The sequence below is a fragment of the Oreochromis aureus genome, linkage group 12, assembly GCF_013358895.1.
Source record: "Oreochromis aureus strain Israel breed Guangdong linkage group 12, ZZ_aureus, whole genome shotgun sequence".
Classification (NCBI taxonomy): domain Eukaryota; kingdom Metazoa; phylum Chordata; class Actinopteri; order Cichliformes; family Cichlidae; genus Oreochromis; species Oreochromis aureus.
In genome coordinates this window covers 144,354-167,447 of record NC_052953.1, presented here as the reverse complement: position 1 = coordinate 167,447, position 23,094 = coordinate 144,354, and the positions used below count along the sequence as shown (strand labels likewise).

The window sequence follows — 23,094 nt, the reverse complement described above, 5'->3', positions numbered from 1 at the left end:
TTTATTTTATTTATGGAGCATTATTATTTAGGGCTGCCACGATTAGTCGACTAGTCACGATTACGTCGACTATTAAAATCGTCGACGACTAATTTAATAGTCGACGCGTCGTTTGAAGCTTTTCAAGATCCCAAAAGACGCAGGAGTAAGTAGGATTTAAGGGTGTAATGACGGACTGAAACAGAAGATGGCAGCACTGCATGTACAAGGATGCCAGCTGCCGTTAAACCCCGAAGAAGAAGAAGCTGTGTCCCAGAATTCATAGCGCGGCCCTGCTCAGTTTTCAACAATGGCGGCAGCTAGTTAGTTTTAATATCACTCTTATTATTCTTTCTGGGTCACAAGATAAACGTTTAACATATTTTCAGGCGAGAATGTAGCTGTGTAAACCTCAAATATCTGCTCAGTTTATCAAGACATCACATATTTTCAAAAGCGCTCCGACGTTTTCTGAGACGTCTGTTACCCACCAGCTTGATAGCTAGCCGGGGTTGACGGCTCACTAGAGCCGGTGAGAACACCGGACTCCCGGCAAATCGTTTTCAAACCCACCGCCGTCTTTCGCTACTCAGGTTAAACACGATATATAAGTCATTTAGATAACTTAAAAATGATATTGTTTGGCTTTTTTTAGTATTTTATTTGTTCCTGAGTAAATCGGGTTGGCTGAGATTAAAGTTATAGTTTTTACACAGCTGAATAAACATCAAGCAGACAACTGATTATCAGAAGTGTGAGATGCTCGAGAAAGTACTCCGGTGTCCTGTTATATTTTAGATAGCAAGGAGCAGACGGCTGAGTTTTTTAAACTCCACCAAACAAACTACAAATGTCATTAAAATTTAATAAACGTATCATCTTGTCTTTAATTTTAGTTAGCACATACCTTAAACACTTAAAGCTGTAAGCTAATGATAGTTATTTAAGAGCAGATGCATGCTGGTGAAATAAGCTGTACGTTTTACATCCAATGGATGCATGATCTGATTAGTCGACTAATCGCAAAAATAATCGGTGACTAGTCGACTATCAAAATAATCGTTTGTGGCAGCCCTATTATTATTTAATAAATGCTGATAAATGTTAAACAAACGCTGTATATCAATAAAAGTGCCTGTGTCAGATCTGGGACACAGCGTGACTAAGAACTCTCTTTTTGTTCTTACTTTATAGCTTTAAAAAAATATCGAGATATATGCCGTATATCGCCATCCAGCTAAAGAATATCGAGATATGAATTTTGGGCCATATCGCCCAGTCCTAGTAAATATGATAAAAGAGGTGCAGGTTCATCAGCACGTCTCTGTGATGAAGAGATGCTGACATGGTAAATGACATAAATCTGTCAACACAACCTGTTGTGGCCATTTTTGTTGAAGGTTTATAAATTGCAATTTGTATTCATTTTTGTTTTTTCTTTAAAGTTTTAAGAATATGCTGACCTAGTTTTGTTATGTAAATTTGTAATTAATTTTACTTTTGGGAAAGTTTTTGGAAAGTGATTGGTTTATTAGCTTATGGACCCTCCCATTAATCAAGGGATTAAGAGCACCCTGTAGGGGTGTGGTAAAGATGTTTTTTTTGTTTGCCAAATGTCAGATGGGAGGACGGGAGGGTTTAAAAATGATTTTTTTGACCACTTTTGAAGTTGTTAAAGCAAATTAAGTTAACTTTCGTTTAATTTTAAGTTGTAAGAAGTTATTTGGTTGATTTTTGTTTATAATTTTCCACGAAATAAACGCCGTATAATTTTTAAACAATGGAGTCAGAAGTGCGTTCTAAAACAAACCTCCCGTTGCCACCCACGGCCTTTTCTTGGACTTTTTTGGTGTTTGGAACATAAAAGGCCGTGACATTTAAGTCAAAAAACTCAACTTGGAAGCTGGGAAAACCTGCAAGATTGGACTTGGAAGATTGGATCGTCGCAGAATGGACTGAAAAAATGACGCAAAGTTTGTGAGTAAATGCGAAACTTTGTTTGGATGAGCAGAGACGCTGAGCTGCAACATGAAACATTTGTGTTAAACAATTATCATTTGGACCTTGTGAAACAAATTTTTTGGTTAAAATGGAGGAACAAGAGAGAGCTAAAAAATGCAGAGCGAAACTTGGCGTTCTGACAAAAAACCGAAATGACATTAATGCTCTCATTGATGCTGGAGAATCAAAAGCCTTCATAGATGAACACATGAACACATTTAATGATTATTTGGGAGAGTTTATGGACTTACAGACTTCAGTTCAAAAATTGCTGAACGATGATGAAAAGGAAACAGATCACAGCGATTGGTACGAACCTAAGCTGATCGGTTTTAAAGAATTTCTGCATGAAATCGACACTTGGATAAATGCAGACCCTGATCCACAAAAGGATGAAGTTGCAGCCTCTAACGTTGAATCTAAAGTAGCATGTCATGACAGTGACATTGCGCCGCATGATAGTGTCTCACAAGTAGCGCAAGAAACGAGCGACATGATTTCTGAACAAGTTACTAAACCTCTCAGTAAGGGCTCTAGCAAAACGCCCAGTGATGTTACTGCAGCCTTAAGTCTAAGGAGTAAAAGCTCGCGTGCGGCTTCAATGGCACTGATGGAAGCTGAAGTGGAAAGAGCCGCTTTGAAAGCGGAGGTGGACGCACTGCAAGAAAAACATGCGCTCGAACTGGAAGAAGTTCAATTAAAAGCAAGAAAAGAAGCATTGGCTCTAAGAACTAAGTTGGTTATGGCAGATGCAAAAATGCAAATTTTCACGTCTGCTCAGGATCAGCAGAGCCTTGATTCCAGGGCTGAGGTTGAATCAGAAGGTGGGATTACAGCTCCTTCTGGAACATCTGAGTTCATACCTGCTGCTACAGCTCAAAAGGCTCCAAGAACAAAGAAAGCCCCTTTCGTTCATTCACCTTTGCCAATACCCCTGCAGACACATGCACCTGCTAAGGTTAAACCAGAAGGGGAAAGCCCAAGGCCAATCTCTTCTCAGGTTGATGTCCACAGTAGCGCTCTAACAGAGATCATGAGAAAGCAAAATGAGATTACTGAGATGCTTGTAAAACAACAGAGGTTGTCACTGCTTCCAGCTATAGAAATTCCTGGTTTTGATGGTAAGTAAATGGAGAGTCCTCTTCACACACTAAGGTTAAATATGGTGTTCCACAGGGTTCAGTGCTAGGACCAATTCTATTTACATTATACATGCTTCCCTTAGGCAGCATCATTAGAAGACATAGCATAAATTTTCACTGCTATGCAGATGACACGCAGCTCTATCTATCCATGAAGCCAGGTAACACACACCAATTAGTGAAACTGCAGGAATGTCTTAAAGACATAAAGACCTGGATGGCCGCTAACTTTCTGCTTCTTAATTCAGATAAAACTGAGGTTATTGTACTCGGCCCTGAAAATCTTAGAACTATGGTATCTAAGCAGATTCTTACTCTGGATGGCATTACCTTGGCCTCCAGTAACACTGTGAGGAACCTTGAGTCATTTTTGACCAGGACATGTCCTTCAATGCACATATTAAACAAATATGTAAGACTGCTTTCTTCCATTTGCGCAAACATCTCTAAAATTAGAAATATCCTGTCTCAGAGTGATGCTGAAAAACTAGTTCATGCATTTATTACTTCCAGGCTGGACTACTGTAATTCTTTATTATCAGGATGTCCTAAAAACTCACTGAAAAGCCTTCAGCTGATCCAAAATGCTGCAGCAAGGGTACTGACAGGGACTAGAAAGAGAGCATATTTCTCCTGTTTTGGCTTCCTTCATTGGCTTCCTGTTAAATCCAGAATTGAATTCAAAATCCTGCTCCTCACATACAAAGTCTTAAATAATCAGGCCCCATCTTATCTTAATGACCTTGTAGTACCATATCACCCCATTAGAGCACTTCGCTCTCGCTCTGCAGGCTTACTTGTTGTTCCTAGAGTATTTAAAAGTAGAATGGGAGGCAGAGCCTTCAGTTTTCAGGCCCCTCTTCTGTGGAACCAGCTTCCAGTTTGGATTCGGGAGACAGACACTATCTCTACTTTCAAGATTAGGCTTAAAACTTTCCTTTTGCTAAAGCATATAGTTAGGGCTGGACCAGGTGACCCTGAATCCTCCCTTAGTTATGCTGCAATAGGTGTATGCTGCTGGGGGATCCCCATGATGCACTGGGTGTTTCTTCTTCACTCACTATGTGTTAATAGACCTCTCTGCATCGAATCATATCTGTTATTAATCTCTGTCTCTCTTCCACAGCATGTCTTTATCCTGTTTTCCTTCTTCACCCCAACCGGTCGCAGCAGATGGCCGCCTCCCTGAGCCTGGTTCTGCCGGAGGTTTCTTCCTGTTAAAGGGAGTTTTTCCTTCCCACTGTCGCCAAAGTGCTTGCTCATAGGGGTCATATGATTGTTGGGCTTTTCTCTGTATTTATTATTGTGCTATCTACTGTACAATATAAAGCGCCTTGAGGCGACTTTTGTTGTGATTTGGCGCTATATAAATAAAATTGAATTGAATTGAATTGAATGGTGACCCTTTGCATTTTAGATCCTTTCTTAAGGTGTTTGAGCAAGGAATATAAACTAAGACTGATAATATGCAGGATAGACTATTTTATTTAGAACAGTTTACTACAGGACAGGACAGAATTTTTGTGAGAAGTTGTATGCACATGAGTCCACAGACAGCTTATGTTGAGGCAAAAAAGCAGCTCGAGTGGAACTTTGGTAACAGAGCAAAGATAACATCTGCATTTATAGACAAGGCTCTTAACTGGTCAGTTTTAAAGTCTGATGGTGCGTCAGCATTACGAGCTTACACATTCTTTCTAAGAAGCTGCTTCAACACAATGGATGAAGCTGGGTTTCTTGATGAGCTGGAAAATTCAACCAATATGAGGATTCTTGTTTCAAAGTTGCCTTTTAGACTTCGCGATAAATGGCGAATAATAGTCGTTGATATAACAGAAAACTGCAATCGCAGAGCAAGATTTAAAGATCTCTTGATTTTCTTGAAAAGCAAACAAGAGCTGCATTAGATCCTGTTTTTGGAGAGAGTCAAAACACAAAAGAAAAGATGGCTTCAAAACCATCAAAGAAACAATTTAAAACTAAAAGCAGTAGCTTTGCTACTTCTGTTGCTGTAGTTTCAGAACAGAACAATGACAAACACAAACTGGAACGGATTCAAATAAGCCATGAAGATAAAGGGTTAGGTCAAACTCAGTACTTATTTTGTAACCAAAATCATTTTTTGGACAAATGTGACTCATTCAAACTAAAAGCCAACAAAGAAAAGGTGACATTCCTTAAGAGTAAAGGTTTATGCTTTGGTTGCTTACAGAAAGGCCACACGAGTAAAACTTGTCCACATCGTTTGATGTGCCACACCTGTAATAAAAATCACCCTACTGTTCTCCACATAGACTCATTCAGAAATCATACCACAAGAACAGTTGAAGCATGAGGAAGGAAAGGTGTGGTATATACCTCATCATGGGGTTTACCACCCCCGCAAGAAAACACTGCGTGTTGTGTATGATTGTGCTTCAACATTTGTTGGAACATCACTGAACAAAGAGCTATTACAAGGCCCAGATTTGACTAGCACCTTATTAGGTGTGCTGATTCGCTTTCGGCAGGGTCCAATAGTGCTTATGACAGACATTAAAGGGATGTTTCATCAGGTCAGAGTAAGTGAGGAACACGTAAACTTTTTACGTTTTCTCTGGTGGCCCGATGGTGACATCACAAAACAGCTGGTGGAACATAGAACGTTAGTCCACATTTTTGGTGCAGTATCCTCCCCCAGCTGTGCCACCTATGCACTACTAAAGACTGCTGATGACAACAAACATCTGTACCCAGAGGAGGTTATACGTACAATCAGGCACAGTTTTTATGTAGATGACTGTCTTAAATCTACCCAGTCTGTTGAGCAGGCCATCTCACTTTATCAGCAGCTTACTGAGGTGTGGGCCAAGGGGGGATTTAAGCTCAGTAAGTGGGCATGTAGTGACCGCTCTGTCCTCTGTCAGATCCCAGAGGAAAATAGAGCCGCAGGTGTAAAGATGCTGGACCTTAGTCGGGATCAGCTACCCACAGAAAGAGCTCTCGGTGTGCAATGGGATATTGAACATGATGTTTTCACATTCAGTATTGTGAACAAGGACAAACCGGACAAACTGGACAGAATACCACGTCTTGTAAGTACAAGACGTGGTATTCTGTCCAGTGTCAGCTCCATTTACGACCCTTTGGGTCTCTTAGCTCCAGTCATTCTGCCTGCAAAACAAATTCTGCAACATCTATGTAAACTGAGGTTTGGCTGGGATGAGACAATACCAGCAGAAATGGCACAAACTTGGCAAAAATGGGCTGAGGATTTAGTTCTTCTTAACAAGTTTAGTATCAGAAGATGTGTCACACCCAAAGGATTTGGAGAGATAAAAAGTGCACAGCTGCATCACTTTTGTGATGCCAGTGAAACTGGGTATGGTGCTGTATCATATCTTAGGCTATCTAATAGCAAGCAGGAAGTGTGTGTTTCCTTTATTATTGGTAAAGCAAGGGTGGCGCCGTTAAAACAAGTCACCATCCCACGTCTTGAGTTGGCTGCTGCAGTTTTAGCTGTGCGCTTGGACAAAATGCTATCAGTTGAACTTAAGCTTAATCTGAGTGAATCAGTCTTTTGGTCTGACAGCACAACTGTGCTACAGTACATTGCAAACACAACCACACGGTTCAAAACATATGTAGCTAATAGAGTTTCCATCATTCATGCTTTGACAAAAGTTGAGCAGTGGAGGTACATCAGTTCAAAGCTGAATCCAGCTGATGCAGCCTCTCGAGGAATGACGGTTGACTGTTTCCTAAAATCTTCCACCTTGATCAGTGGTCCAGAATTTCTCATTAAACCTGTTATTCACTGGCCAGTAGGCAAGAAAGATGTATCTGTCCATTTGGAAGCTGACCCAGAAATAAAAGAGGAGGGCCTGATGTGTGCAACTGTGCTGAAAGAAGACGTGTGTCCCACTACTAAGCTGCTGATGTACTTCTCCAGCTGGACAAAATTAAAAAGGTGTGTGGCATGGATCCTGAAACTAAAAGAAAGACTTAAACTGCAAACAAAGAAAAGACAGAAGTTGCTGGACACGCACTGTGGAAGTCAAATATGTGCTAAACAAGATGATAAATGGAACACCGCTCAAAACAGATGATTTGTCCATGGCTGAGGAAGCCATAGTGAACTTTGTGCAGAGAAACTATTGCGCCGATGAAATGACTGCCCTAAACTCTGGCACTGTGAGGAAGTCAAGTCATCTGTATAAGCTTGATCCTGTAGTTACTAATGGTGTCTTGAGAGTGGGTGGAAGACTGAGCAAAGCAGATTTACCTGAGGAAACAAAACATCCTGCAATTTTGCCAAAAAAAAGGCCATGTTTCAAAGCTTATTCTTCAACATATTCATGAAAAGGTTGGTCACAGAGGAAGAAATCATATGCTTTCAACCCTTCGCCGTCAATACTGGATCCCTAATGCTACTTCAGCAGCTAGAAAAATAATCAGAGACTGTATAGTGTGTCAAAGACAATGGCAAAAGCCAGGTGAGCAGAAAATGTCTGATCTTCCTATTGACAGAATCTCAGCTGATCTTCCACCATTTACTTATGTTGGTGTTGATTATTTTGGACCAATAGAAGTAGAGAGAGGCAGGGGTCTTGTTAAGAGGTATGGAGTTCAATCAGGAGATTCATCTGCCACAGAGGACAAGTCAAAGAAATCTGGTCAGACAATGGAACCAACTTTGTCAGCTCAAATCGTGATTTAAAACAAGCTATGTTAGAGCTAAACCAAAGTAAAATCCAAAAAAGGTTTAGCACAGGATGGCATAAAGTGGACCTTTAACCCGCCCTATGGGGCCCATCATGGTGGAGTATGGGAGCGCTTGATGCAAGAAATAAAGAGAATATTATACTCTATCACAAACCAGCAAGTATTAGATGATGAAACCTTACATACAGTTTTGTGTGAAGTGGAGGCTATACTGAATGACCGCCCAATCACACCTTTTTCTGATGATCCCAATGATGTAGAAGCTCTTACTCTAAATCATTTGCTCCAATTAAAAGGCAAACCTGTGCTGCCACCAGGTTTATTCAAAAAAGAGGATCTGTATCTGCGAAGACGATGGAGACCAGTCCAGTATATTGTGGATCTATTCTGGAAAAGGTGGGTGAAAGAATACCTTCCTATGTTGCAGGAACGACAGAAATGGAACAACATTCGTAGGAACTTTTGCATTGGTGATGTTGTGCTTGTTGTTGATGGAGCTGCACCAAGAAATTCTTGGCCCATTGGCCGCATCACTGAAACCATGGCGGATGCACACAGAGTAGTTCGGCGTGTTCGAGTCAAGACACGAACAAATGAGCTGGAGAGGCCAATCAACAAAGTAGGCCATCTAGAGGAAACAATGAATGTTTGCCTCCAACTGAGCCAAGTTCTGGAACCTCGGGCTCTACATTTACACTGACTCTCACTTTGCTCTACACTCCATTATGCAACATGCACCTTTTTTCAATACACACAAAACAAACACATGGACAACAAAAAGACTTGAAATCATAGAACATTGACCTTTCCTTTAGTTTTTTAAGAAGACATATATGGACTACTGAAGAAAATTACTGGTATTGCATTTTGTAATGGCCACTTAGATATAATTCATGTTACACAGGAATTAGGAGCTGGAATGTTGTGGCCATTTTTGTTGAAGGTTCATAAAACACAATTTGTATTCATTTTTGTTTTTTCTTTAAAGTTGTAAGAATATGCTGACCTAGTTTTGTTATGTAAATTTGTAATTAATTTTACTTTTGGGAAAGTTTTTGGAAAGTGATTGGTTTATTAGCTTATGGACCCTCCCATTAATCAAGGGATTAAGAGCACCCTGTAGGGGTGTGGTAAAGATGTTTTTTTGTTTGCCAAATGTCAGATGGGAGGACGGGAGGGTTTAAAAATGATTTTTTTCACCACTTTTGAAGTTGTTAAAGCAAATTAAGTTAACTTTCGTTTAATTTTAAGTTGTAAGAAGTTATTTGGTTGATTTTTGTTTATAATTTTCCACGAAATAAACGCCGTATAATTTTTAAACAATGGAGTCAGAAGTGCGTTCTAAAACAAACCTCCCGTTGCCACTCATGGCCTTTTCTTGGACTTTTTTGGTGTTTGGAACATAAAAGGCCGTGACACAACCGTTTGGACAAAATTGGAGACAACGCTGTGATACTCATTGTCCAGACTGTCCCGAAGTCGTAAAACAGTTTGTTACATCACAGAAACGTCTGTTTGTTTTTTAATGGGAATCTATTGTAAAAAACAAACAAACAAAAGAAAACATAAACTTTCTGTTATTTCATTCTCCGGGGAGTCTTTACAGTTAACAAACATCAAGCCCTTGGGCCGTATGTTTGACACCCCTGATATAGTGAGTGAAGAAGAAACACCCAGTGCATCATGGCAATCCCCCAGCCACCAGGGTGCAGGGGAGACATCCCCCGCCTCTGTCCCACAACTTAGACATTCACATTACTCACACTCTCATAACACATACATATAGGACCTTGGGGATGGGCATGCTACACGGAATCCAAAAGACCATCAGGGTGTCCAACCTCACTCCCTGGCGTCGTTGCCCATCTCTCAATTTTAAATACACGTAGACATTGAGGGCTAGCAGGAGGGGCTATGCGCTTACCTGCTGCTCTCTGGCAGGTAGCTCCATGCCCTCCTGGGTTTTAAATGCACCTTAGAACACACATGCATCAACACTACATATGAGCGGGTGGAGGGAGGTTTGGAGTCTTCACACCCCCCCCGTTCTCTGCGGCCTGCTGGAGTGGGGGGGGTAGGAGGAGGAGTTGGCCATCCGACTGGGGTCTGGATTGTGGGGCCTCCCTGCTGCTGCCGAGTCGGGGCGGTCTGCTTCTCTCCACCCCAGGTTAAAGGGTAACACTACCTGGGTCTGGGTGCAGTTTCCCCCTCCAGGGGCAAGGGTACCTAGACCCGGTTCTTAGAGTACGCTTGGGGGAGTTTGATTGTGTCTCTCTATGTCTGTCTCCACGTTGGGTGAGTGTTGAGTAATTGCATATGAGAGCATGAGGGTGGGCATGGATGTTTGTATCTGTGTGTGCCTGTTTGTCTGTGTCTATGGTCGTGTCCAAATTCATGGGCTGCATCCTCCTGAGGCCGCATTTGTAGACCGATTACGTCACAGCGACGCGCCGAAGGCTGTCCAAATTCGTAGACTCCTCCGAATGCAGCCGACAAATGCGTCCTCCTTTTCCCAATTTGAAGGATGGGTCGGTGTGTCCTTCGTGGCCCACCATATCCCAGAATTCATAGCGCCGCCCAGCCAAACTCCAGTTTCCGGCAATGGCGGCCGCTACTAAGTTTTAAAATTACTTTTATTAATCTTTCTGGGTCACAAAATAAACTTTTAACATATTTTCAGGCGAGAATGTAGCTGTGCAAACTTCAAATATCTGCTCGGTTTTTCAAGGTATTGCATATTTGCAAAAGTGCTTCGACGTTTTCGGAGACGTCTGTTACCCACGAGCTTGATAGCTAACCGATAGCTAACCGAGAGCTCAAGGGTCACTGAAGCCGCCGAGAACGGCACAAGTCCCGGCACATCATTTTCAGATCACCGCGGACTTTCGCTACTGAGGTTAAACGTAATATATAAGTCACTTAGACAACCTAAAAATGATATTGTTTGGCTTTTTTCAGTGTTTTATTTGTTCATGAGTAAATCGGTTTGGCTGAGATTAAAGATATTAGATTAGATTAGATAAAATAAAACTTTATTAATCCCCCGGGTGGTTTTCACACAGCTGAATAAACGTCAAACAGAAAACCGATTAAACAGAAGTGTGAGATGGTCGAGAATTTACGCCAGTGTCCTGTTATATTTTAGATAGCAAGGAGCAGGCGGCCGAGTTTATTAAACTCCACCGAGACAGCGGTGACGTTAATCAGAAGGCTAGATCGTCCAATTTCACAGCCGTTTACTTCCGGCCTACCCGACCTTCTGAGGACCCGGCCCACGTAGACCGCGAAGGCCGGGTCCTCAGGAGGATGCAGCCCATGAATTTGGACACGACCTATATGTCAGGTTGGGTATCAGACGCCACCTCTCTGGGGACATCTCAGGCCCTCCAAGGTATGGAGGCCTATCTCCCCCCACTACTTCCCCTGCCAGTGGCAGACGCCCTCAGACATCAGTGCTTTGGTGGTTCTTTGTGTCCAGGTACACACCGGCTCACTCCTGGTGGATGCTTGTCAGGGCCTGGAGCCTGGGGCTCGCTCGGGCCACTTCGGGAGTGGGGTGCTCTCGGCCTCTCGGCCTGGGGCTCGGTCACTCTGGCACAGCTGGCTGCCGGTGGAGCTCACGGGCACGTCACTGCAACCCCCCCTGGCTTCTGCTCCGCGGCTGCTGAGTGACCCCTCATCTGGGGCTCTCCTCAGCTCTTTCTGGGATAGTGGCGCGGCTGCCCCTCTGTTGGTCTTCCTTGGTCTCTTGTGCTCTGAGGGCCTCTGGATGTCTGGAGCCTGGATCTCCACCATACCTGCTTCATGCCCTGGGGGACGGGGCTATGGCTCCCCACACCCTCTAGCAGATCGTTACATGAAGGAACCTTTTAAAAACAAACGCGCTCATGCTCACAGGTGTACACACGGGTGCTCACACACACAAACTACACCCTTTTTGGCTCCTACCTCAAAGCACACTGTGCGCTGTCGATCTTACGTGCTGCACAATAATGTTTAATATTTAGTATTTACTGTTATATTCCCATAGATCATCGTGATGTTGGTTATTCTATTACTCTCGTTTTCTTCTGCTTGTTTTCTTTTTTCTTTCTCAACAGGTGATCCAGGTGATTGATATATGTATTTTTTGTCTGGTTATTTTGTTGGTTTTTGTTTTTTGCCCTTTATCACCGTCCCTCTTCCCCGCTGTTTTTCTTTCCCTCTTTCTTTCTCCCCTTTCTTTTCCCCAGTCAAGTCTGTCCCGTATTTAGCAAGTGAAAATAAAATAAAATAAACAATAAAAGGTGAATCAAATAGACCAATATGGCAAGGCTGGGATGGTCCATTTGGTAAAGTAAATCCTTTGGGCATCTTTCTTCGCCTTTAGACAATAATTCTGATGGCAAAAGAGCCAAATGGGACAGGCAAAAAAAAAAAAAAAAAAAAAGGGAATCCCCCAGCAGCCTACACCTGGCAGCATAAATAAGGGACAATTCAGGGTCACCTGATCCAAAAAGGAAAGTTTGAATCTTAAAAGCAGAGCTAGTGTCTGTCAGCAGCCAAGGAGAGTTCATATTTAAATGGAGTGATGTGTGCAATGAGTTTGATGGGACATGTGAAGAGCTGTGATCTGCAGAGTCTGACAGAGGAGGCAGCGTGCACATCAATAATATCACTATATTCAACGTTAAGAATATAACCTGTGCACGTTTTGACTAACTGTTGACTGTTAAACTAAAACTTTTCATAATAAACTCAAATCTAAAGTTTTCACTCAGTTCTCCATCTGAACTTTGTCGTCCAACCAAATACACAAATATTTATAGGATTACACTCTTTCAACATAATCTCCCAGCTTATAAAAACCAATCTGTGAGTGATTTCTGGAAAACAGGATGAATTTGGTTTTATTAGCATTAATAACTAACTTTAAGCTGCACAGTAATGTCTGCAACCGCTGCAATGGAGTTTAAAGCACCTCAACAGGATAAGATAAGATAAGATAAGATAAGATGACCTTTATTAGTCCCACAGGTGGGAAATTTGTTTTGTTACAGCAAAGTGCAAAGTTATGTAGCAGAAATTAGAAAACACTGGAAAGCAATAAAATACAATAAAATAAAATAAAATACCATATACAATAGAATAAAATGGAAATACAAATACTATATACAACTGAGTAGGAAAATACAAAAATACAACTTCGTCAGAAGAAGAATTGCACATATAGCAGTTTTATTGCACATGTGTGGGTTTGTGTGTATGATCAGCTGCAAAAGTCTTTGTTGTGGAGTCTGACAGCAGTGGGGAGGAAAGACCTGCGAAATCTCTCCGTCCCACACCGTGGGTGCCGCAGTCTCCCACTGAAGGAGCTGCTCAGTGCTGTCACAGTCTCCTGCATGGGGTCGGAGATGTTGTCTAACAGGGATGACAGCTTAGCCACCATTCTCCTGTCACTCACCACCTCCACTGGGTCCAGAGGGCATCCCAGAGCAGAGCTGGCCCTTCGGATCAGCCTGTTCAGTCTCTTCCTGTCCCCAGCAGAGATGCTGCCGCCCCAGCAGACCACACCATAGAAGATGGCTGAGGCCACCACAGAGTCATAGAAGGTCTTCAGGAGTGGGCCCTCCACTCCAAACAACCTGAGTCTCCACAGCAGGTACAGTCTGCTCTGCCCTTTCCTGTAGAGGGCGTCTGAGTTATGAGTCCAGTCCAGTTTGTTGTTCAGATGAACACCAAGGTACCTGTAGCTGTCCACAGCCTCAATGTCCATACCTTGGATGTTCAGTGGTTGCAGTGGAGGATGCTTGTGCCTGGGAAAGTCTACCACCAGCTCCTTGGTTTTACTGGCATTGATCTGGAGGTAGTTCAGCTGGCACCAGTCCACAAAGTCTTGAGTCAGTCCTCTGTACTCCTTGTCGTCCCCATCAGTGATGAGGCCGACTATTGCAGAGTCATCAGAGAACTTCTGCAGGAAGCACTGGGTGGAGTTGTGGGAGAAGTCTGCAGTGTAGATGGTGAAGAGGAACGGAGCCAGAACCATTCCCTGTGGGGCCCCCGTACTGCAGACGACCCTGTCCGACACACAGCCCTGAGTCCTCACATACTGTGGTCGCTCGGTGAGGTAGTCCAGTATCCATGCTGTGAGGTGATGGTCCACTCCAGAGTTCTCCAGCTTGTCCTTCAGGACCGTGGGAAGAATAGTGTTGAAGGCACTGGAGAAATCAAAGAACATGATTCTCACAGTGCTCCCAGCGGTCTCCAGGTGAGCGAGGGAGCGATGTAGGAGGTGAATGACGGCATCATCCGCTCCAATGCCAGGCTGGTAGGCAAACTGAAGTGGGTCCAGTGATGAGCTCACCAGGCGCCGAAGCTGAGCCAGGACCAGCCGCTCCAGGGTCTTCATCAGGTGGGATGTCAGAGCCACCGGCCTGTAGCTGTTGAGGTCCTTGGGGCGTGAAGTCTTTGGCACTGGAACAACACAGGAGGTTTTCCAGAGCTGTGGGACTCTTCCCGGCCTCAGGCTCAGGTTGAAGAGGTGCTCCATCACCCCACACAGTTGGTCCGCACAGGACCTGACGACCCTTGAGCTGATGCCATCTGGACCTGCTGCCTTCTTGCCATTAATCCTCCTCAGTTCCCTCCTAACCTGGGTGGTTGAGAGAGACAGGCTGGAGCCTTGTGTTGATTGTGTATAGGATGCTGTTGTTGGGGGTGGGGAAGAGTGAGCAGGGTGAATAGAGTAGGTGTGAAGTGTCTGAGGTGTCAGAGGTGGAACAGCAGCAGTGGGGGTGGGTAAGTCTGCAGCCAATGTTGGAGACTGCCTCATGGCTGAATCAAACCTATTAAAGAAATGATTCAGTTCATTTGCCCACCTCACATCCCTCCCAGGCAGAGAGTTCTGATGTTTGTGGCCTGAGATGGTTCTGAGGCCTCTCCAGACTTCACCAACGTTGTTTTGCTGAAGCTGGTTCTCCATCTTCTGCCTGTAGCTATCCTTCCCATTCCTTATCAGTCCCCTCAGCTTTCTCTGCACCCTTTTCAACTCCTCTTTGTCTCTGGATTTGAAGGCCCTCCTCTTCTGCTTGAGGACAGCTTTAATTTCTGGGGTAATCCAAGGTTTGTTGTTGGAGAAACACCGTACAGTCCTGGTAGGTACGGTGTTATCCACACAGAAATTAATATAGTCAGTAATGCATGTAGTAAGGCTGTCGATGTCCTCTCCATGGTCGTCACAGATCACCTCCCACACAGTGGACTCAAAACAATCCTTAAGAGCCTCCTCGCTCTCCTCCGACCATCTCTGCACTGTGCGGGTGGCTGGTGGCTCCCTGCGCACTAAGGGCTCATACACAGGGACAAGGTGCACCAGGTTATGATCAGATCTGCCCAGTGGAGGGAGAGGTGATGAACTGTATGCCTCTTCAGCATTGGCATACAGTAAGTCCAGTGTTTTATTGTCTCTGGTTGGGCAGGTCACATACTGGGTGAAGGTGGGCAGTGTGGAGTCCAGTGAGGCATGATTGAAGTCCCCTGATATTATGAGAAGGGCTCTCGGAGATTGTGTTTGCAGTCTGCTGACCACAGAGTGGAGAGAGTCACAAGCTGCATCCGCGTTGGCCAAGGGAGGGACATACGCTGTTATCGTGATAACATGCGAGAATTCCTGGGGCAGGTAGTATGGACGCATGCTAACGGCTAACAGCTCAATGTCTCTGCTGCAGAGTTGTTCTTTTACAGTGATGTGCCCGGGGTTACATCATCTGTCATTCACAAACACTGCCAGTCCCCCTCCTTTCCTCTTACCGCTGTCTCTCGTCCTGTCCACTCGCAGCAGCTGGAATCCCGGTAGTGTCACGCTCGTGTCCGGAGTTAGCGGTGTTAGCCACGACTCCGTTAGCATCATGATGCTACATTGCCGGTACTCCCTCTGTGACCAGGTTAGCGACGTGAGCTCATCCATCTTATTGGGCAAAGATCTTATGTTTCCAATAATTACAGAAGGAAGAGATGGTCGATAACGTCTCCTTCTCGGGCGACGGCGCTCCTTCCCAGCTCGACACCCCCGTCTTTTTCTTCCTCAGCTCGCTTGGAATGTCGGGTCTGTCCGCCGGCAGTACCGCTGTGGGACGCATCGCTAACAGCTGATCCTTACTGTAAACAAAGGATCCCTGCACTGGGTCCCCAGACACGGGTGAAAAAAGTAGAAAAAAACTAAGAAAAACGACCAGGACTAGCACAAAACAGTAGAACATGGTTGCAGAGTCTAATTACTAATACGTTAGTTATAAAAATTACGAGAAGAAAAAAGATAAGAAAGAAAGAAACTCAGAATGAGCAGAGCTGCTGTAACAGGCTGCTGCACACGGGGGGCGCCGGAAGAGACCAGAAGGATGATTCAGAGTCGAGCGAGTCGGCCTGCGGTACAGCGTCATCTGCAGAAAGGTGCATTTTAGCTGCAGATGTATTATTAATACAAATATCAAATAAATCAGCAACGTTGTTGGGCTCAGCCTGCCCTTGGTAGGGTCTTTGGTGGTGCTTGGTGGAGCACCAAGCACCACCAAAGTGCTTTTTCAGTGCTTGGTGGAGCACCAAGCACCACCGAAGACACAGCTCAGCCTGTCCTTCTCTAAGTCGATCAGACAGACAGAGGCTTACAGACATTGTTCAGAATCTAATGATCAATAAAATTATGTTACAGTCGTGTCCTCTGTTACTAGCTCGTATCTTTATTCCTCCTCTCAGGGACTTCCTCCCTCGTGGATCCGGCATCGTCACTCGGCGTCCCCTGGTGCTGCAGCTCATCAACTGTCCCACAGGTGAGACTCACAGTGCGGAGACACGCGGTTCGTCCGTGCGGTATCTGATCTGATCGTGTGATGTATATTGATCAGAGTATGCCGAGTTCCTGCACTGCAAAGGGAAGAAGTTCACGGACTTTGATGAAGTTCGTCAGGAGATCGAAGCTGAAACGGATCGAGTGACGGGGCAGAACAAAGGCATCAGTCCGGTCCCCATCAACCTCAGAGTCTACTCCCCCAATGGTAACACACACACAGACACACACAGACACACACACCAGTCCTGGTCCTGACTCTGCTGTCTGTCCTCAGTCCTGAACCTGACTCTGGTGGATCTTCCTGGGATGACGAAGGTCGCGGTGGGCGACCAGCCACCTGACATCGAGCACCAGATCAGAGACATGATCATGCAGTTCGTTACTAAGGAAAACTGCCTCCTATTAGCTGTTTCCCCAGCCAACTCTGACCTTGCTAACTCTGACGCCCTGAAGATCGCTAAGGAGGTTGACCCACAAGGTAAGGCTCCTGACAGCTCCACCTGCATCTTTCACCTGTACTGTCCTTTCCTGGACGAAATAAAGTGTTTCGGTAATGTGGCGCAGGTCTGAGGACCATCGGGGTCATTACCAAACTGGATCTGATGGATGAAGGGACCGACGCCAGAGACATCCTGGAGAACAAACTGCTGCCGCTACGAAGAGGTACAGATGCATGACATCACACCAAACCCCCTCACTGCTTGGTGGTCAGCTGTCTGCTCAGTCAGATTTGAAGTCACCTCAAACACTTTCATTTTAAATTTCACTCAATGTGGAGGTGAAGAGACAGAACAGGCTCCAGTTGAGCAGACAGAGACAATACGAGACTTTCACTGTGTCAGGTTACATCGGGGTCGTGAATCGCAGTCAGAAAGACATTGACGGGAAGAAAGACATCACCGCAGCTCTGCAGGCCGAGAGGAAGTTCTTCCTGTCTCACCCAGCTTACCGTCACCTGGCGGACCGCATGGGCACCGCCTACCTGCAGAAGGTTCTCAACCAGGTAAATGCACAAGATCTCTCCCAAGTCTTTCTGACAGCGAGGATTTCAAATCTGTCTTTCCACAGGGCTGGGCAGTGAGTGCTGTTAGCTTGGCACAAACACTGGCACAGATGGAAGCTGCTAGCTAAAGGTCCTCACTGTATAAATACTCTTTGAATTTCCCCAGAACATTTCCAAAACACTGTCTGATTTTTGAGGAAGTTATGAGGAGCTGGATTCTGGATTTAACAGGGAGCCAATGAAGGGAAGGCAATATGGGAGAAATCTGCTCTCTCTTTCTAGTCCCTGTCAGCACTCTTGCTACAGCATTTTGGATTAACTGCAAATGGAAGAAAGCAGTCTTACATATTTGTTTAATATGTGCATTGAAGAACATGTCTTGGTCAAAAATGACTCCGAGGTTCCTCACAGTGTTACTGGAGGCCAAGGTAATGCCATCCAGAGTAAGAATCTGCTTAGATACCATATTTCTAAGATTTTCAGGGCCGAGTACAATAACCTCAGTTTGATCTGAATTAAGAAGCAGAAAGTTAGCGGCCATCCAGGTCTTTATGTCTTTAAGACATTCCTGCAGTTTAACTAATTGGTGTGTGTTACCTGGCTTCATGGATAGATAGAGCTGCGTGTCATCAGCATAGCAGTGAAAATGTATGCTATGTCTTCTAATGATGCTGCCTAAGGGAAGCATGTATAATGTAAATAGAATTGGTCCTAGCACTGAACCCTGAGGAACTCCATAATTGACCTTAGTGTGTGAAGAGGACTCTCCATTTACATGTACAAATTGGAGTCTATTAGATAGATATGATACAAACCACTGCCTTTAATTCCACCTATGTTCTAATGTCAGTGATAAATAACAGAGCACCTCTCTGCTACCTCCAGCAACTGACCAATCACATCCGGGACACGTTGCCGGCGTTGCGCAGTAAACTGCAGAGTCAGCTGCTTTCCATTGAGAAGGAGGTGGAGGAGTACAAGAACTTCAGACCGGATGACCCGAGCCGCAAGACCAAGGCCCTGCTGCAGTAAGGACTAGCACAGATATTCACCTACGACTTTCTTTAACACACAGTTACAACGATTCAACGTGTCGAGATTCAACATGCATCAAACAAGTGTAGAGAAAACGCATAGCTTGGCATGAATGATTTCACAGCATATGTTTAAGGACTTTAAAGAACAAGTCTGAATTTACTTTGGACACACAGGGTCTACAGTATACTTACAGACTCAAGTATACACGTACACACTAATATTTGGTTGTCTCTTAGCAAGTTGCTCATCAAGCAGACACTTTTGGTATCAACAGGCTTTGATTCCAGATAATATTTGACATCTCTTCTTGATAGAGTTCATTTAAACTTGTTGTTTCCTTTACAGAGCCAGCTTTTAAGGTCTCACATTTTCAACAGGGTTGAAGTCAGTTAATGTTAGCCTGCTTTTATCCATTCCAGATCTAGTGTTAATGTGTCTTTGTCCTGCTCCCCAACTGTGTCCACGTTTCAACCCTGTAGTTACTGATTGAAGGTTACTCCATTACTCGAACAACTTTGTGTAATGTACCACTGGCACCAAACAGCCCAGAACACGATGCTGCCTCCACTATGCCTGCCTGCTGCTACAGTGCTCCTGCGTTTGAAAGCCTCAGCTTTACCTCTTGGGCCGATTTTGTACCCTGAGTGACCCTGAGTGCACCAAACACATCCTTTTTATCACTAACGAGACGTTAACAGGCCTCGTCATGTAAAAAGATATCGCAGAACATCTGAGGAGCTTGGAAAGAAAGTTTCTTCCGAGAAGCTTCTCCAGTTCCAGACCAAAGGGTGGAGAGTCCCAGATTTTAGCCCTATGGGAGTGTCCCTTAATGAGATCGTTGACAAAATATTGACCACGTGCCTCATCATATGAGCCAAGGTGTGATAACAGGTGTGGGTCATTATCAGCAGAGGTTCCAGGTGAACCCACTGTGAAACCTAGCCCCACCCTATCATGTGACTCACTGAGGTCAGATGACCCAGGATGTGAGTGGGTGTGTGAAGGATCTCAAAACTGGATTATAAATGGCAGTTGGTGTCGTAAACCCCGCCCTCTGTTCAAGAATGGTCATTCACAGAGCAGTAAATCTGTGTCCACTGTGAACGACCATCTTTGAACATGCGATGAGGCACATGATCAATAGTGGGTCAACGACCCTCTTGGGGACAATCCCACTAGGACTTAAATCTGGGACTCACCATCACTAGATTTATGAGACACTATATACAGTGGCTTGCAAAAGTATTCGACCCCCTTGAACGTTTCCACATTTTGTCACATTACAGCCACAAACATGAATCAGTGTTATTGGAATTCCAGGTGAAAGATCAATACAAAGTGGTGTACACGTGAGAAGTGGAACGCAAATCATACATGATTCCAAACATTTTTTACAAATAAATAACTGCAAAGTGGGGTGTGCGTAATTATTCAGCCCCCTGAGTCAATACTTTGTAGAACCACCTTTTGCTGCAATTCCAGCTGCCAGTCTTTTAGGGTATGTCTCTACCAGCTTTGCACATCTACAGACTGAAATCCTTGCCCATTCTTCTTTGCAAAACAGCTCCAGCTCAGTCAGATTAGATGGACAGCGTTTGTGAACAGCAGTTTTCAGATCTTGCCACAGATTCTCGATTGGATTTAGATCTGGACTTTGACTGGGCCATTCTAACACATGGATATGTTTTGTTTTAAACCATTCCATTGTTGCCCTGCTTTATGTTTAGGGTGGTTGTCCTGCTGGAAGGTGAACCTCCGCCCCACTCTCAAGTCTTTGCAGACTCCAAGAGGTTTTCTTCCAAGATTGCCCTGTATTTGGCTCCATCCATCTTCCCATCAACTCTGACCAGCTTCCCTGTCCCTGCTGAAGAGAAGCACCCCAGTGCATGACGCTGCCACCACCATATGTGACAGTGGGGATGGTGTGTTCAGAGTGATGTGCAGTGTTAGTTTTCCGCCACACATAGCGCGTTTTGCATTTTGGCCAAAAGTTCCATTTTGGTCTCATCTGACCAGAGCACCTTCTTCCACATGTTTGCTGTGTCCCCACATGGCTTGTGGCAAACTGCAAACAGGACTTCTTATGGTTTTCTGTTAACAATGGCTTTCTTCTTGCCACTCTTCCATAAAGGCCAACTTTGTGCAGTGCACGACTAATAGTTGTCCTATGGACAGATTCCCTTTTTTTTTTTTTTTTTTTTTTTTTTTTTTTTTTTTTTTTTTTGAAAGGGGAGAAAGAAAGAGGGAAAGAAAAACAGCTGAGAAGAGGGACGGGGGAGAAGGGCAAAACCAAAAACCAACAGAATAAGCAGACAAAAAATACATATATCGATCACCTGGATCACCTGTTGAGAAAGAAAAAAAAGAAAGCAAGCAGAAGAAAACGAGAGTAATAAACAACATCACAATGATATATGGAATATGACAGTAAATACTAAATATTAAACATTATTGTGCAGCACGTAGGATCGACAGCGCACAGTGTGCTTTGAGGTAGGAGCCAAAAAGGGTGTGGTTTGTGTGTGTGATCACCCGTGTGTGCACCTGTGAGCATGAACGCAGCTTGTTTTTAAAAGGTTCCTTCATGTAATGATCTACTAGAGGGTGTGGGGGGCCACTGCCCCGTCCTCCAGGGCATGAAGCAGGTATGGAGGAGATCAAAACTCCAGACATCCAGAGGCCCCCAGAACACAAGAGACCAAGGAAGACCAACAGAGGGGCAGCGCCGCCACTATCCCAGAAAGAGCTGAGGAGAGTCCCAGATGAGGGTCACTCAGCAGCCGCGAGCAGAAGCCGGGGGTTGCAGTGGCGTGCCCGTGAGCTCCGCCGGCAGCCAGCTGTGCCTGAGTGACCGAGCCCCGGGCTGAGAGGCCGAGGCACCCCATCCCAGTGGCCCGGCGAGCCCCAGGCTCCAGGCCCCGATAAGCAGCCGCCAAGGAGTGAGCGGTGGGTACCTGGGCGCCACCCCGGACACAAAGAACCACCAACGCACCGATGTCTGAGGCGTCTGCCACCGGCAGGGGAAGTGGTGGGGGAGATGGGCCTCAAACCTTGGAGGGCCTGAGATGTCCCCAGAGAGGTGGCGTCTGATACCCAACCTGACATAAAGACACAGACAAACAGGCACACACAGATACAAACATCTATTCCCACCCTCATGCTCTCATATACAATTACTCAACACTCACCCAACGTGGAGACGGACATAAAGAGACGCTGTACACACAATCACACTCCCCAAGCGTACTCTAAGCCCCGGGTCTAGGTACCCTTGCCCCTGGAGGGGAAACTGCGCCCAGACCCAGGTGATGTTACCCTTTTCCCTGCGGTGGGGAGAAGCAGACTGCCCCGACTCCGCAGCAGCAGGGAGGCCCCACATTCCAGACCCCAGTTGGACGGCCAACTCCTCCTCCTAGCCCCCCCGCCTCCAGCAGGCCGCAGAAGCGGGGGTGTAGGAAGACTCCAAACCTCCTCCACCCGCTCTTATGTGTAGTGTTGATGTATGTGTGTTCTAAGGTGCATTTAAAACCCAGGAGGGCATGGAGCTACCTGCCAGAGCAGCAGGTAGCGTATAGCCCCTCCTGCTAGCCCTCAATGTCTCGTGTATTTAAAATTGAGAGAGGTGGGCAACGGCGCCAGGGGTGAGGTGTACACCCTGATGGTAATTTGGAATCCGTGTGGCGTGCCCACCCCCAAGATCCTATATGTATGTGTAATGAGAGTGTGAGTAATGTGAATGTCTAAGTTGTGGGATAAAATTGAGGCAGAGGCAGCCAGAAGGGGACAGAGGGGGGATGTCTCCTCTGCACCCTGGTGACACACCCCTACCCCAAGGCCCTGCATGTGTGGGTGATTGTGGTGGAGCGGGAAGAGGAGGCAGCTGGAGATGGGGAGGAAGGAAGGTGATTTGCTCAATGGCGTCATGAATCTTATTCTTTTTCCTGATGAGACCCATGAATATTGCTCTCTTTCCAATATTTTTTTGGGAGGAAAGTGTTTCATCAGCACCTCTTCTGCTTTCTCAAACTTACTGTTTTTTTGATGAAAAATCCCCACGATCATGTCTTTAAGAAAGTGGACACCTTTTCATACTCCTGCTGCGGGATACTGAACTAGGGTAGGGTTAGGAGGTGGAGTTCTGGCCCCGTCCTCCTGGGGAGGACCGAGGTATAGGGGTTAGGGTTAGGGGTTAGGGGGTTAGGGGAGGAAAAAGTGTTCCGGTCCCTAAAGGGACCTGGAGGTGCACGGTCCTTCCCTTGGGCCCTCCGCTACTCCACTGCCTGTTACGGCCACCAGGCACTAAGCGCCGTCCCGGTGCCGTACAGGGATCAATCCTGGTCATCCTCCAGGTAGACCATTTTTTTGTTTTTGTTTTTTTGTTGTGTTGTTTTGTCTTGTCTCTG

At 45.3% G+C, this 23,094-nt stretch overlaps 1 protein-coding gene across 4 annotated transcripts in view; it reads left to right on the top strand.

Moving 5' to 3' along the window:
• Window positions 1–23,094, top strand: part of LOC116316399 (dynamin-1-like) — an 88,209-nt gene that overhangs the window by 3,489 nt on the left and 61,626 nt on the right. For all 4 annotated transcript variants that reach the window (XM_031734957.2, XM_031734956.2, XM_039620322.1 and 1 more), the window contains exons 2-7: window positions 16,557–16,630; window positions 16,706–16,855; window positions 16,925–17,128; window positions 17,215–17,313; window positions 17,493–17,653; window positions 18,539–18,681. In XM_031734957.2, the coding sequence (XP_031590817.2) occupies window positions 16,557–16,630; window positions 16,706–16,855; window positions 16,925–17,128; window positions 17,215–17,313; window positions 17,493–17,653; window positions 18,539–18,681 (831 nt within the window). The remainder of the gene's footprint in view (window positions 1–16,556; window positions 16,631–16,705; window positions 16,856–16,924; window positions 17,129–17,214; window positions 17,314–17,492; window positions 17,654–18,538; window positions 18,682–23,094) is intronic.